This window comes from Trichinella spiralis (genome assembly GCF_000181795.1).
Source record: "Trichinella spiralis strain ISS 195 chromosome Unknown Scfld4, whole genome shotgun sequence".
In the NCBI taxonomy this organism is placed as follows: Eukaryota; Metazoa; Nematoda; class Enoplea; order Trichinellida; family Trichinellidae; genus Trichinella; species Trichinella spiralis.
The window spans coordinates 4,362,412-4,378,059 of record NW_003526943.1 but is presented as its reverse complement, the minus strand read 5'-3'; the positions used below and the strand labels follow the sequence as shown (position 1 = coordinate 4,378,059).

Below are 15,648 nucleotides of genomic sequence, written 5' to 3'. Positions count from 1 at the left end.
ACACGAAATGCAAATTCTTTTTTTAATTTAACAGAATTAACTAACACCAAAAATAATGCTTGTTCTGTAGTTTAAGAGTTGATTTTTGTTTTTATTTTTGAAGTTATTGAAGATGATATTAAGCATTTCAACTGGCTATCTTTCCAAAGTATTCACAAAATTTTGTATTTCTTATATTATTTTCAATTTAGCTCAATTGGGAAACATTATTACAAATTTATCATTTGTTTTTTTTTCATGTAGAGCAAACTAATACAGTGATAAGAAATAAAATTGAAAACTTACAGAATGCTTTTTCAAAGTTTAATTTAAATTATTTGTAGATAAGCAATAAAATAATGTTGAAAGCATTTGTAATCTAGTGTAAAATTTGAGTTACTCTTGTCATGGAGTTTTTTGTTCATGTGACAAACGTAAAAATTAGCATGATAAAGTTCTTTGAACAGTTCTTTTTTCAAGATTTTATTAAAAATACTGTCAAGCATATTGCAAAAAATCAATAGTTCATATGAATTACATGGATATTTAAAATGGGAAAACAATTTTGTTTCATTTCCTGTTGAATATGCAAACAGTATCGAATTTCTTTTAAATAAATATATTAGCGCGCAATGAAACTGTTGTTCACTTAGATTATGTCTCAACTATTGCTTAGCAAATATGTGAAATTGCTTATTTAGAACAAAAATATTATTACAGCTAGCTTGTAAAAATATGAATCCAATAATTTTGCATCAAATTATGAAACCTCATTTTAGTGAACAAACTTTTCCATTAACACTTGAGAAGCCATGTACATTGCATTGAAAATATGGATTGCGGAAAATATCCTTTGCAGGTTTTCAATTTAGTTTTTTATGTCAACATTTTCATTTATGAATCTGGCATGCAATCTTCTCTAGCTTATTAGCCGATGGTGTATTTTGCTGAGCTTTATTTGTTTTTTTTCATTAGAATATTTTAATGTTCATCAATACAGAGATATGAAAAATGCCATAGAAATTTCCATAGAGCGATGAGTGAACAATTATTTCAAGCTTGTTGTGCTTACAGAAAATGGATAACAATTATTAATAAATCATTGTTTTTCCTTTATTTTTAATGCATTTTGCAACGAGTTATAAATATCAAAAAAACTAATTGTGTACTTTTATTTCTGAAAAGACTTTCTGAATTTATTGCTTTTAAGTATTTCAATACATCATTATTTATAATAACGATAATAATAATGAAGATTATAAAATTGGATAAACGTGAAATTTTAATAACTCATATACAGATAAATGAACAAAAGCATCATGTTAAACAGAATACATACTATGCTATACAGATGCACTGTTTGGTTTGAAAAATTTTAAATAGCCTTTGATGTTTAATTTACAATAAGAAATACCAAAACTATAACAACTGGAGACTGTGAGTAAAAGCGATCTGATTTATTAATTTTTGCAGCATTGACTTGGACTGTAAGAAGAGAATTATCCGGAAACGACAAAATATTAAAATAGTCACTTCTCGAGCCACCGCATCGCAGAGCTAAAATGATTTATTTAAAACGATGAAATGCTAAGAAAAATGAATTTATAATTTTTAAATTTAAGATAAAAATGTGACGATTTCTATAATTTTTATATGAACTATGATGTTAATGAAATTAAGCTTTTAGTTAGTTGATTGATATTATTTTATTAATGAAAATGCCAATAGTCAATTACATCAACTTATTTTACTGTATGATATGAATTTAGTTATTACTTTCTTGATGCAGCTGACGCACAATATAGATGTCATTTGGATAGATAATTTTATACAATGTCGTTCCAATAAGTTTTGATGCAATGTTTGAGCATTTGAGATATTTTTTAGTCCTAAAATAAAATTTTGATTTCTTCACCAAAAATGGCAAGAACATACTCATCACACATGTATCTTATGGTCAGATCAAGGTCAGCCATCATAACAAAGGACCGTGAATTCAAGTTTGGACTCAACTGCATTTGAAATAACAATGGTATTGCAATGCCTGCAAATCCAACAACTTGCGAGTTTTCAGAATTATCCGATCGCAGCATAGGAACGATATTGAGTTCAACAGTCTGCAATTATTAATTTTATGAAAAGGCAATTGTGTTACATTTTCTACTGTATGATTTTTAAAATGCATGGCATTCTTTTTTTATAGTGTCTTTTCAAAGTTAAATATACTTGCTTCATGTGAGATGATGGATTCATTTTGAGATTTATTGATTTTTTTCATAAGATTCGAGCGAATTCGAACAGTTAAGCGATGCGCAGCAATATTTGAACCCATATTCTTCAAATGGTGCAAAAAATTGCAGAATATGTCATGATCTGATGTGTATAAATAATCCAAGAAGGAATTTCCAATTAAATTAATCTGAAAAGTTAATGCAATTTTACATTTTTATATTAAAAGAAATTTAGTCCATTTTCTCAATGTTTAAAGTAAATTTCAAAACGTTTAAATTATTTTTTCAATATTCTGTAACAAAAAAATAACATTGAAATTATTTCAAAACTCAAAAAATATGTATGTAAAACAGTGGTTGCGCAATTGTAGCTCTTATATGAGATGCAATTGTTATTTTACGATTAAATTTTTTAAATTTATTCAAACCTGGGAAAGTCCAAATCCAATGCTTATAGTTTCAGAAGCATACAGCAGTGTAGCAGCTTCATCCAGACAGAAAAGGAAGCCATCGATGACCTGCAAATATTTGATATTTCTGTTTTGCTTATTATTATTATCTTGTTTACTCTAAAAAGCTTATGCAACATAAAGCACTGCGTTATTTGAATGAACAAATTGTAATTGAAAATTATATATTGGATAACAAATGAAACTTAACAAAATTGATCAACAAATAAATTAAAATATATTGAAATGGAATAAAAATGCATAAATTAAATTTTTTTAATGAAAATATCATTAAAAATTATTATTTGGAAGAAATATTTGAATAGTTTAAAAATATACTTTAAAATATTTTCCGGAATGTATGTACATATTTTTTTGAATGATTCCTAAACACAAAAATGTAGAAGAATTTGTTGACTTACATCTAAAATTTTAACAGTTGGTTCAAAAACATGAAAAGCACTTTCATGGAGTTTCGCACATGGCAATAATGAATTTCTCTTGGTATCATACCTAAAATAAGATTTGCTTTTTCAGTATATGCAAAAGATGAATTTATTAAATTTATGCGATGAACAAATATAAGAATATCTAACAATAATTAAATTTTCAAATGATAATTGTTCAAGAATTAAATTTATTCAAAAATACATTTCTGCGTATTTCAACATTTTCTGTAATTCTCTTTAAAATTTTACAGAATTTCATCTCAAAATGATACACTTTGCAAAATAATAAATGAAATAATGCATTAAAAATGTTATTTAAGAATATAATATGCAAAGTAATTTTAAAATGTTTTGCTCTTTATAGATTTGAAAAGTGTTCTCTAATTATTATGCTTTATAAATTCTTTTATTAGCTAATATAAAATTTTGAAGACAAAAGTTGAAATTTAAATAAACGAACTGTTTCTCTTCTCTGCTTTTTGGCATGCAGGTTACATTTTCAGGAAGAGAAGAATGAAGTAATGTTTTCAATTTCAAATAATTTGCTGCTAATCGCAATATTTTTGTCTTATTTAGCAACGAGCCACTTATGGCTTGGTGAACTGGAAGTACTCGAGATAAATTTTCATATTCAAGATTTTCAAGATTACGTCGACGTTGTGCCAAATGTCTAGAGTGTTCTTTTTTTCTATCCATTGAAAGAAACTTTATGCTAAAACAATACAAAAATCTCATTTTTATTTTAATTTCTTATTTTCTCATACGGAATAAATATTTTTTTGTTTAAATTTTGTGAATAACAATTCCATTTAAAATAATGTATTATTCTCTAAAAATGTTTATCGAATTAGTTATGAAAAAAATATTATTGAAATTAAGTTTTGCAACATTGACTTGCTTATCATTTAACTAACTTCCTTTATATATGTACATTCATATGCTCATATTTAGTTAATTTTCCATAATGTAAAAATATTTTAAGATGCAAAAAGAAAAGAGCTGGTATTTTATAATTAAAAATTAAATTATGATTAAATTAAAATAAATTAATTGAAATTAATTGAACAGTTTTTTGAAATTTTACTATGTTTAAAGTTGCTCAATATTTATTTTGATAAGCAAACTTACGCCGGTTTTCTGAAATTTTTTGAAATGAAAAGTGCAACTTGTACTGCAGCCAGAAATTCTACCATTTGTCGATTTGTTCGCTTGTGCAATAAAATAGTTACTTAATTTAGTTTAATTTCATATTAGATTAACTATATCAAATTGTTTTTCATCGTAAGGAAATCAGTTACTACATTGTTATATGGTTTGGGAAGAATTTCTTGAGCAGGCAGTTGGTGGTTAAAAATTCAGAGCACGCATTATTCTTAAAATTGCATTATAATACTAGCCATTTCCATGCTTTACAATTCAATTTCATGGATAATCTTATTGATTCAATTTGGCAGATCCTTTAAACAAATCATCTGATCAGCTTAATTTAATATTTATTTACATTGCCTGGCTATTTTACAATGGTAAATTTCTTTTGAATATCAAGCAGCTTTACCAAAATATACAAAATTATTCTTTGATGAAATATATTATAGCTTTTCAACATTTTATTCAATTTCACTTTGAGGAAAAATGTTTCTTTCGTATACTTTTTTATTGCATATACGCTAAAAATTGTCAGCCAATGAAAAACTATTCTTTTATAAATAAAATAATATAATATTGATAAATAGTTTTATTTATTTCATTTGTGTAATTACTAATTTTCAATCAAATACTTGTGATAACTGAAAGTTTTGCTGCTGAAAAAGACTGAAACTGACGTTCCGGAGGTTAGAATGTTATACAGTGTTCATATTTTTAGTTGCACCGCAATTTCCATTATTCAGTAATTCAGCAAATATAAGTTTATAATAAAATTGTATACTAAAGTTATTTTTAAAAAATCATTTAAGGTTAACAGAGGGCGATAAAAAAAAGTATTTCTTTTTTTCCCAAACAATCGTGAAAGAACACATAACTAGGGAAATATTTTACTTAAAAAATTATTTTTTAATTTCAACAAAATATTTTGCAACAATTTAAACGATAGTAATTCAAAATTATTCAATTAAAAGTTAAACACATTTTTCATTTAATAATTTGTATTTGTAGAATTTGTTTTACAGAAATGAGAAAAGTTTTCTTATCTTTTTGTTTAACATTTATTTTTAAATTAAATTTTAAATATGCAATTATTTTGTACAGAATTCTGAAAAAGAATCAGAAATTTTGTGATTTTTAAATTCATTTTTGAAACTTGTCATGTTACTTGAATTTACTTCTCAATAGGTTACTGTAAACCTCATTTCGTCGCAGGTTGTGAGTAGTGAAGTGTTGCCTTATTTGAAACATCGTTTCTTTATCATATTCAGGTAAAGATTGTATTTTGATATCAAGCAAATTTCTATTTAAAAATTTATTTACAAGTTGAATTTTTTTTGTTTAATATTCAATAATGTTCTTGACAATGGATTGTTTGTCATATGAGTGATTTATAAATATGTACAGTTGAAGAATTTGTTAAATTTTTTTTTCAAAATACATTCATTAAAATCAATCAGTAGTGTTTGTTTGGAAATTTAATTTGGAAAACTTTTTTCTGAAATAAAAAAAGTATTAATTTCAAACGATTACTATTCAGTTTGCATTGTTGCGTTAATAATTGTTTCAAAATAGGAATTTTTTTTTCATCAACAATTAAATTAGTGTCGCCAATAAGTTTGAAATTGTTGTTAAATTCAATATCTGCCGATGTGTGTTTGTGTGTCTTCGTTACGTTTGTGTTGCGTAGTTGCATGAATGAGTGGGGTTAGTTTTTCATTGAATTCGATGATGGTTAAAATTAGACTTTTTCTAGAGTGGAATGTATGGAAGATTTTTTTTCTATTTGTTGACAGTGGCTAACTAGCACGGCTCGTTGATGAAAAGCAGTTAGCTTTACTGATCAACGAATTGAACAGAAAAAAATTCACCGTTGGCGTCGTTTCGTGCAGCATCGTTGTTGCTGGTGATTCAATTTGTTGAGCTGGCTGGCGTCATACTGAGCGGTTTTTTCTATTTTTTCAATATTTTGATCACTTTTCCAAGCTAGTCAGTGAGAAAGGAAATTTTCTTCGATAGCAGATTTTCAACTTTTTTTTGCCAATTTTCACATTTCTTTGTGAAATTCAGAAAAGCAGAGAGAGAAGAGGAAGCGTATTCAGTAAAATTGTACCGCTTACGCTCGACCTTATGCTGTTGTTGACGGTGTTGTTGTAATATTTCCCATTGCTTTTCATTGATGCCGTTTTTTGATAAATTTAAAAATTTGTTCCGCTCCAATGGTTACCACGCCGAATGTCGACAAAGTTCTGCTTATCAGCACATCAGGCGGGATGTGGATCCAAGAACCGTGTGGGAAATTGTCGGTGAACTGGGCGACGGTGCTTTCGGCAAAGTGCAACGTGCTCAGCATGTTTTGTCCAAGCTGCAGTCGGCTGCGAAAGTTATCGAAACTCGTACTGAAGAGGAAATTGAAGATTATTTGATTGAAATTGAAATTCTCACTCAATGTCGACACAAGAACGTCGTCGGCCTCTACGAGGTCTACTTTTACGAACAATGTCTCTGGGTAAGTTTTTCTCTCTGTTTGTTTGTTTGTTTGCATGTGTTTGTTTACTTCTACATATTTCTTTGATTTTTATCTTATTTAATTTTCTCATTTGTCGAAAAATCAAACAAAAAAGTAACTTGGAAATTAGCCGTATAATTCCCTCACACACATTGTCTCTCACTCCATCAAGCCGGTCTACAATTCTTCCAGATTCTTTATTTACCGCACCCACAATTTTCACCATTGTGTCAATACGTAAGGAAGGTAGGACGAACTGGGGCGCTGGAAGTTGGTGGAATTCTTCAAATTTTAATTGTACTTTTTTCATTCACTTCTTGCATTTATTTTTTGATTCACGTTCATGATCGGCTTTTTATTTCTATTTATCTTTCAGCTTGAAAATATTCACAACAACTTGAAAATCTTTTGAGTATACTGTTTTTTTTATTTTAGTTTTATTTTTGTTTAATATTTTTATTTTCCCTCGAATTGAAGAATTTGTAAAGGGAAATATTTATTGAATGCAATGGGTTCGGTCAACAAAAGAACAATTTTCATCTTACAAACTTGAGAAGGACAAACTGCTTGCACAGTAAAGCAGCAAAGACTAGGGCAAATATTGATTGGCTTTATTTGGGGGGTTAAGTTTTGAGTCCGGCTATCGGTTGCGTGCGTTCAAGGTTACACTGACCTCTGCCATTGCTCATCTTATCAGCGTGTGAATCAGCCCTGTTAAAAGACCAACGAAACAATTGTATACTACTACTACTACTACTACTATTACTATTAATCTTATTATGCAAATATTAATTTATTTCACTTCAAACATAACTAATTAATATTTTTATTTTTTACCTTTTCTTAAAATTAGTTCATTCTCTTGTTTTATTATTATCATCTAACAAATGATGAATGGCAGTATTGAAACGTCAACAGTTGGAAAATGGGAGTGGCTTGGTCAGCAGTGTTACGCTTAGTTTATTTTGACAGTTACACATTTTACTTTGCATGATAAATTGGAAGTTTATCATCCAAATTTGGATGTCAAATGACCAATTTAGTGTCTATCTAATTGATATGACAACTGCCACAATGCATCTTTTCATTTGCATTTTTCACAATAATTTGTCGAAGAAAAAAAAAACAATAATTTTTTGAATTGATCTGCTAAAATTAAAAAGCAAAGCAAATTTTTTAATTGTTAATTAGTAGTTTGATTTTTCTAAAATGAACATTCGTTTACTGGCAACACGTGAATTATATAAAAATTGACGGCTAAATCGTCGATTTTTATTTTCATTTCTTGACAAAGCAATAATAATAAATTGTCGAATCTGAAAGATTCTTCTCAAATAGAATAATTAAATTGTAATTTTTATTTATTCCAACATAACAGATGACATTTTATCGAACAGCAGCTTTGAATAGCGTGAACAAAAAACATGCACAATTTTTCGATTGGTAATGTTGACATTTTTTTATTCGACGAAGTGCATGTGTGATGTGCGAGCGAACGAAATATATTTATTGGAGCAGCAGCATGTTTGTTTGTTTTTTTGTTTGCATATGCATTATTGCTGTTCGTATCAAATTTGCTCACTGGCGATGATGATTCGAATGTGCGTAACAGTTTTCTGTTTTTCAACGGCAATAACTTTACTAGTGGAATAATTTTTTTTTCTATATTTTAGAAAAATGTGATCACAAATTTCACGATTCAACACCATTCAATCGAGCACTTTTATTGTTGATTAGTAAATTAAATTTCCTTCCCCTCCCCTTCTCCTCCCTCCCCCTTCTTTCTTTTGCACTCAAGCTTTGTTGATTGACAAGCTCATCCACTTTTCAATGCTTTGCAGTTGGGTTGTATTCGATTGATGTTGAAGTGATTGAATTTTTTCAAATTTTCGAAAATGGTCCTTTGCATAATAATAATTGAGATTGAAGTGTCATCAACAACAACTAGCATCACATTTTATAAGCTATTGAAGAAGACTCACAATTCAATTGAACATTTATTTGTCAGTTATTATTTTTATTATTATTATTATTAACATTTACATAGTCATCATCACTGATAATCTTTTTATTGTAATAGCTTACAAAAGTAGTATTAATTTATTTGATGAATAATTTTTCCATTTACTTTGCTTTTTTTATCATTTCTAGTTAATGCTGGAATTCTGCAGCGGCGGTGCAGTGGATAGTATAATGGTTGAATTGGAAAAACCGTTGAACGAGTCTCAGATCAGGTACATTTGTCACGAAATATGCGAAGGTTTGCAATTTTTGCACAACTGCTTCGTCATACATCGTGACTTGAAAGCGGGAAACGTTCTACTTACTTCCGAAGGTGGTGTGAAATTGGGTGAGCTTTCTGTTTTTTTTGGATTTTTTTTTAAATTTTAAAATGGAAAAAGCACTTTGTTTTTTTTTCTTATTTCAGCTGATTTTGGCGTGTCAGCCAAAAACAAGGATGCTATGCAGCGTCGTGATTCATTTATTGGTACTCCGTATTGGTAAATTTGATTGCTACTCGATAATAAATAATACAGCTAGCTGGAGACAAAATTATTATCAGTTTAACATTGTTATGTTCGTCTTTTTCAAGGATGGCTCCAGAAGTGATGATGTGTGAAACTTTCAAAGAGCAGCCTTATTCTTGCAAGTGTGACATATGGTCATTGGGTATTACGTTGATTGAATTCGCGGAAATGGATCCGCCGTATCACGAGATGAGTCCGATGCGTGTGTTGATTAAGATACAAAAATCCGAACCGCCGGGTTTGGCTCAGCCGAAGAAATGGTACATGAATGGAATGATGAATTGAACTGTGTGGATGGACGGAATTTTTTTAAAATTGGCATTTATTTTTCAGGTCTGGCGAGTTTCACAATTTTCTCAGCAGGTGCCTTGTGAAAAGTCAGAGTGAACGGGCCAGTGCTGACGAGCTTCTTCAGCATTCTTTCATCAAAAACCACAACGACCCGAAGCCGGTGTTGCAGTTGCTTCATGAGCTCAAAGCGGATGTAATTGCCGAAGAAGTGGAAGAGATCGTCGAAGAGGAGGCAAGTGAAAAGAAAATGCAATATCCATTTTGGCTCATTTCTGTTGCTAATTTTCTCTTTTTTTTCTCTCTTTTCTTTAAGGATACCCAAAGTGGGCACAGTATGGAATCAGTTGGTTCAACTCCCCAGCGTTCACTGACGCCGGACAGTTCAGGGGAATGTGAGTGCTGTTGTTGTCTTGTGTGATGCATCAAATTTGTTTTATTGAAGTCCTTGATTTTTGTTTTTTATTCTTTTTTCTTTTCCACAGCTCTTCACATTGACCGTCGTGCTTTGGCAATTGTGGAAAATAGCGGCAGTTCGAAAATCATTGCAAGCCAAGATACTGCAAAGCCTAATGAACCGACGGAAAGAGGAAGTGGCAACTTGCATAGCAAAACCGCCGCAGAAGCAGCGGAAAACAGCAGCAACGTTCAAGAGGCGAATGAAATTTTGGACGATTTGTACGCGTCGTTGACGAATGAAGAATTGAAACGAGGTTTGTTGTTTTCTTTTCTTTTTTTTTTAAATAAATCATTATTAAATTTGGCATTGTTGAATTATAGGAAGTGATCTTGTTTTCCAAGGAGATAATAGCACTGATGAACAGCAGCAGCCAGTGGTGCCTTACAAAGAAAAGGCTGTTGATGTTATTGGTGAAGAAATTATCTGCAATGACAATCGTAACTTATTTTAATTTTAATAAAAATTGGATAGGTTTTATTGGACATTTTTTGTTTTATTTCAGAAAAGCTGACCAAGTCTGCTTCTTCGATATTAAGAGTTGAAGTGCGTCCAGCTGTTAACGACGAGGTTTGTAATTTCATTTATTTACTTGGTATAGTTGTTGATGAAATTGTTGAAAATTTTTTAAATTGATTCATTTTATTGCTACTACTACTACTACTACTACTCTGTAATATATTTTGCAGTCGATGAACGATGATGTGAAAGCGGAGGCAAAACGATCGCAACGATTTGTGAAGCAGAATTCCGAAGGATCTCGCCATGTGGATGAATCAGTAATAAAATCGGATCATTTTCGTTTGAAAATGGGTAAGCTAGAAAAAAATATATATTTTTTTTTTATACGAAGTGGTGCTTCTGTTCTGATGTACTTGTTTTATGCAGATGCTTCTTCTGCACAGCGTCGTTGTCGATTGGCTCACGAAACCCGATCGCTTGATCGAGTTGGATCGTTCGGTTTAGTGGAACATGCAGAGCCAAGTTGCAAGGAAGAAGGGATATTCGACCATTCGACGGCCGATGAAAAGCGAAAACACTATTTCACATCATCACCACGAGGAGGAAGTGGCGAAGAAGAGGGACAATTTTTCACTTGTTCAGCATTTGCGGGTGTGGAACAGACGGGCGTTGTTGAAAGCGGCCGAACAACGACTGGCGGCGACAATGCTTCTCCAGCAGCTGAGAAGAAGTCGGACCGGGCAATTTCTGCAGACGGGGTGCAAAATTTGACTGTCGGCATTCGCAGCACCCGGCTAACGTCCAAGGGTACCGCCGATGCGTTTTGTCCAATTTTCGAACAAGCAGCAGCCACAGACGTGACAGTGGTGGACAACAAAGCCTGGCCTCGGTTGGCGTCCGCCGCGTGGGCGGCATGCGATGAGCCACCGCCCGAACCGCCGGTCGATTACGACAATGTTTCACCGTTGAACAGTGGCAGTGGGTCGCAGGTGTTGAGCACCACCAGCAGCAGCAGCATCGAAGCGTCATCGCAAAGTGTTCTTCGCCTTGCGGCACCAGCACCACCGGCGGCAACCACTGCTGCTGCTGCTAATGATGATGACCATTCGTATGGTTCTACCGTTCCGGGTACTTCTGTTCATTCGCCAAAATTCGAAAATTCAGGTGACAGTTTTAATAATTTTTATTCGAGCATATTTTATTCTAGAATAGATTTCAAACAAATATAAATGGCAGGCTTTTTATTTATAAATGGAAAACTTGTGCATACATGTGTTCTTTGTTCATAAAACTGAAGAAGCTAGAATGCATTGATTTCTGCACTTTAAATTTAATTTTTTGTTGTGAGAAATATTTATAAAAGGAATTAATTCGTTTTTATTTATTGCGAAATTTAATTCGGTCAAAAATAATTTCAAGTTCAATGTGATGGTCGATGATAATTCTTTTTTTTTTATTAAATTTTTGTTCTCTTCTTTCAGCTTCTCAGAGTGGTGGTGGCAGTAGCTCCTTCAGCGATAGTGGTGGTGCGTTCAATCGTCATCATCGTCATTCGTCTGATCATTCTGTTCAGTCGGATACTTTGGTTGCGCGCAAATTATCCGACCAATTGCAACCTGTTGCAGTATGCTAATTTTTTTTTGTTTGTTTATTAAAATTTTTGCAATTGTGAAATTCAGAAAACTGAAGTTGGTGAATTGACGGCGGCGGCCAATGGCGGCAGCGCTGTGATGATGCGTCGCAACGCACACCGGCGCACAGTGACGAAAAAGACCCGAGTATTTGTGGTCGACGGCATTCAAGTGACATCGACCACGTATCACGTCATGGCCGACGAAGACGCCAACTTGTACAAAGTGAAAGAAGATTTTCGACTGAGGTTCTTCAGCTTTGTTTGTCCCTTTGTTTTATTGCATTATTGTTTGATTTCTTGTGTTTTGCATATATATATATGTGTGTGTATATACTTGGAAATGAAATTTAATTTCAATTTTAATCAATCGGAAATGATAGATTTTTCTTTTAGAAAAGTGGAACTGCAAGAACTACGGCGATTGCAAAAAGAAGAAGTTCGACAATTTCAAGAGTTGGAAACTCGTGGCAATGTCGCACGCGAGCAGCAAGCTCGAAAATCTGAACAAGATACGCAGACTTTGTTGCGTCAGTATGAAAATGACATTGAAAATTTGACTCGTTATCAGAAAAAGCAGCTCGAAGATGCCGAGAGGGTTCAAGAAGAGGACACCAAAATGGCCATGAAACGGCTGAAACTTGAAGAGGTATTTTTGCCAGAAGAAAAAAATAACAGATTCTTTTTCATTTTGATGAGCGAAATTTTCGTTTGCAAATTATTTCAGGAGCGCGAGGTGAAACTGTTCCGCGAGTCGTTGCGTCAAGAGCACAGGCTGTTGAAGCAAGAGGTGGATATTTTGCCCAAAGCGGACCGGAAAGAAATCTACAAGCAGAGGAAAGAATTTTTGGAATTGCAACAACTCGAACGGGTAATATACGGTATTTATTATTTGTGTTTCGAATAGAATAGAAAATGAATATTTTATAGGAAAAGCAGTTCATGGATAGAATTCAAACTACGAACGCTTTGACGTTGAATCGTTTGGAAGATTCTCATAGGCAAAAAATTGCGCTATTGGAGAGGCAATTTTTGCAGCAGAAGCATCACTTACTGAGAGGTAGATGGATGCACAATGAACAATTGACTCTGTTATTTTCTGTTGTAAAAAATTATATTTTAACTGATGCTTGTTTTTTCTTCAAGCCCGAGAAGCGGCTCTGTGGGATTTGGAAGAACGACAGCTTCACGAGAAGCATCAGTTGGCGAAGAATCAAATGAAAGAAGTGTTCTTTTTGCAGAGGAGTCAGATGTTGATGCGACATCAAAAAGTGGGTATTTGAAATTTGATCATCATCCATCCGGTGATGTAAAATTTTTTGCCATTCGAGTATCTTCTTTTCTATATAATAGTCAGTCAGAGAATATGAATTAGCACTGAGTAGAAGAAATTAATGGAGATTTTCGATTATATTATAACATTTTGACATGATGATTTCAGATTAATAATAATAGCATGTAGGGGAGACAATTTCTAAGAAAGCATGCTGTGTTGTGTTTGTTTTTCAGTGAATGTAGTATGGATATTGTACGGTTTGAATGACGCAACTGAATGAACAGTTTTAGCTTGATTGTTCTCCTATAGTGGGTGTATTGAAAAAATACAATAAATAATTGCAACGGCGGACGGATATTATCAAACGGATAGAGAGAGAAAAGAAAAGTAATCACATTCAGGTATAGGTATAAATGTGAAAGTTGAATACAGGAGTGATTAAGAGCCGGAATGTTGAATTTTATACTTATTATATATACAAGGTGAAATTGATATACAGATGAGGATAATAAATTTGAATAATATTCCTCTTGTCAAAGGAATTGGAGCATGTGAAGAAGCTGAATCAACGGAAAGAGGACGATATGATTCGAGCTCAGGCGGCGGAGCGAAAACGTTTGCCGAAAATACTTCGGTCAGAGACGAAAACCAGGACGTTGATGTTCCGCGAATCGTTGAAAATTCGCATGCTGAATTCGCCTGAAATTGCGGCAAAATTGCGGGAATTCGAAGAACGCGAGCGTATGCGAACGTCGCAAGAGTTGAAAAAGCAAGAACTGAAGCATCGCAAACGTTTGGAACTTTTGAAAGCTGAAAACGAGACCACGTTGAAAGAGTTGGAACAGCTCCAGGTTAGTCAGTTTTTTTTTAATAATTTGGCTTTTCTTTTCTAGCTATGAAAAAAAAGTATATGCTTTTGCACTATTATGCAAATGTTGCGGATGCCACTTTTCGTTTCGTTGTGTTTTGAAAGAAAAAATTTTTTTATCTTTCAAATTTAATTTTTCATATGATTTGATTTGTTGTAGAATGAAAAACGAAAAATGTTACTTGAGCATGAAAATCTCCGTTTGAAGCATTTCGACGAAGAATATGCCAATGAGATAAAAAATTGGAAGTGCAATTTGAAACCTAGAAAACAGGTTGGTTTATGATTTTCAAAAAAAATCTATTGATTTCAGTTATTTTTTTTAAATGTTTAAGCTGTTGTTGTTTAGAAATTGGAAGAAAAATTTTCAATTGAACTTGCCGAACAGGAGCAGTTCTATCAGAATAGTGTGCCAGCTTCTCCTTTGCTTTCTTCAAATTATGTCAGTGCTTCGTTATTCAGCGGCAGTAATGCCATGCCTTATTAGACCAACCAACCAACCTAGCATCTTGCAACTTTCTTTCTACTTTGAATATGCAAAAGCGACTTGTTGTTTTGTGTTGGTAAAGTCGCACCTGATTGCCAATTGCCTTTTCGCTTACAGTATTCTTAACTCGTTATACTTGTTCAACGCACCAATAAATTATAATCTGTAATTTTCAAATTGTGTTCTGCTTTTGTATTGTTTGTTGTACGCTGGTTATTGGTATAAATTTAAATTTTGAATAAGTTTTTTTCTATTCAATGTTATTCGTCGTACTAAAAGAAGTTTGAATTGGAATAAGAATTTTTATATTATTATAAATGCGTAACATACTTCTAAACTTTTACAAAAAAAACTGTTGACGTTTTAAATTTTTTAAGCATTTGCAATACAAATAAGTTCAAGCTTTGATTTTCACATATCAATTGACAGTTTAATGAAAGTTTAAAATTCAAAAAGTTCGTGTGCTGTTTTTTTCTTTGCTTTCAATTTACTTCAGTTGATTCAAAGACATATTTGCATTTCAATTTTGAAATTGACAATGAAAATAGCTGATTGTTGGTTGGTGTTGTGTTCTCGTCAGTCCATCATTGTGAAATCTTCGTCTCTTCTATCTTCCACGGTTACCGAAGATTGACCACCTTTAACTTCAAATTCAGATTGATCTTCTTGTGAATCAGCGCGTTGCAATGCATCACCATCTGACTAAATTAAAAAACAAAACTGTATGCTGTAAGTAACAATTATTTCACTTCTTTCAAATTTAATCTTCATTAATCTTGTTGTAATAATTTATATACGATTTAAACTCAGCATGCAAAACTTTAAACGATTATGCTTGAATTTTTGAAGTGCTGAAACAATATTTTTTAAAAACATGTGCTGCATTTATGAA

At 32.1% G+C, this 15,648-nt stretch overlaps 3 protein-coding genes across 3 annotated transcripts; 2 read left to right on the top strand and 1 right to left on the bottom strand.

Moving 5' to 3' along the window:
- Positions 1-1,372: 1,372 nt before the first annotated feature.
- On the bottom strand, positions 1,373-4,301 carry Tsp_01118 (neuronal PAS domain-containing protein 3). Its single transcript, XM_003376851.1, has 8 exons — positions 4,237-4,301; positions 3,569-3,820; positions 3,082-3,172; positions 2,639-2,728; positions 2,279-2,398; positions 1,915-2,096; positions 1,756-1,868; positions 1,373-1,536 (listed from the first exon to the last, which is right to left on the bottom strand). Exons 1-8 carry the CDS (start codon positions 4,299-4,301, stop codon positions 1,373-1,375), a joined length of 1,077 nt encoding a protein of 358 aa, XP_003376899.1.
- Positions 4,302-6,430: 2,129 nt separating this feature from the next.
- Positions 6,431-7,246, top strand: Tsp_01119 (serine/threonine-protein kinase 10). The gene is made up of 2 exons (XM_003376850.1): positions 6,431-6,760; positions 7,196-7,246. Exons 1-2 carry the CDS (start codon positions 6,431-6,433, stop codon positions 7,244-7,246), a joined length of 381 nt encoding a protein of 126 aa, XP_003376898.1.
- Positions 7,247-8,655: 1,409 nt separating this feature from the next.
- Positions 8,656-14,756, top strand: Tsp_01120 (putative kinase domain protein). The gene is made up of 18 exons (XM_003376849.1): positions 8,656-8,763; positions 8,912-9,110; positions 9,189-9,261; positions 9,354-9,548; positions 9,622-9,971; positions 10,062-10,289; positions 10,539-10,603; positions 10,723-10,846; positions 10,922-11,623; positions 11,977-12,119; positions 12,175-12,374; positions 12,522-12,774; positions 12,853-12,996; positions 13,056-13,185; positions 13,272-13,396; positions 13,941-14,252; positions 14,430-14,543; positions 14,619-14,756. The coding sequence occupies exons 1-18, from the start codon at positions 8,656-8,658 to the stop codon at positions 14,754-14,756; spliced, it is 3,603 nt and encodes a 1,200-aa protein (XP_003376897.1).
- The last annotated feature ends 892 nt before the right edge of the window (positions 14,757-15,648 follow it).

Coding starts and splice junctions, on each gene's coding strand:
- Tsp_01119 (XM_003376850.1), top strand. CDS start 6,431: ATGCCGTTTTTTGATAAATTTAAAAATTTGTTCCGCTCCAATGGTTAC. Junction 6,761..7,195: donor TTTACGAACAATGTCTCTGG/GTAAGTTTTTCT, acceptor TTTTTATTTTAG/TTTTATTTTTGTTTAATATT.
- Tsp_01120 (XM_003376849.1), top strand. CDS start 8,656: ATGGTCCTTTGCATAATAATAATTGAGATTGAAGTGTCATCAACAACA. Junction 9,972..10,061: donor GCCGGACAGTTCAGGGGAAT/GTGAGTGCTGTT, acceptor TCTTTTCCACAG/CTCTTCACATTGACCGTCGT. Junction 10,604..10,722: donor GTCCAGCTGTTAACGACGAG/GTTTGTAATTTC, acceptor TATATTTTGCAG/TCGATGAACGATGATGTGAA.
- Tsp_01118 (XM_003376851.1), bottom strand. CDS start 4,301: ATGGTAGAATTTCTGGCTGCAGTACAAGTTGCACTTTTCATTTCAAAA. Junction 3,173..3,568: donor AAAAGCAGAGAAGAGAAACA/GTTCGTTTATTT, acceptor ATCTTATTTTAG/GTATGATACCAAGAGAAATT. Junction 1,537..1,755: donor GCGTCAGCTGCATCAAGAAA/GTAATAACTAAA, acceptor AAATCATTTTAG/CTCTGCGATGCGGTGGCTCG.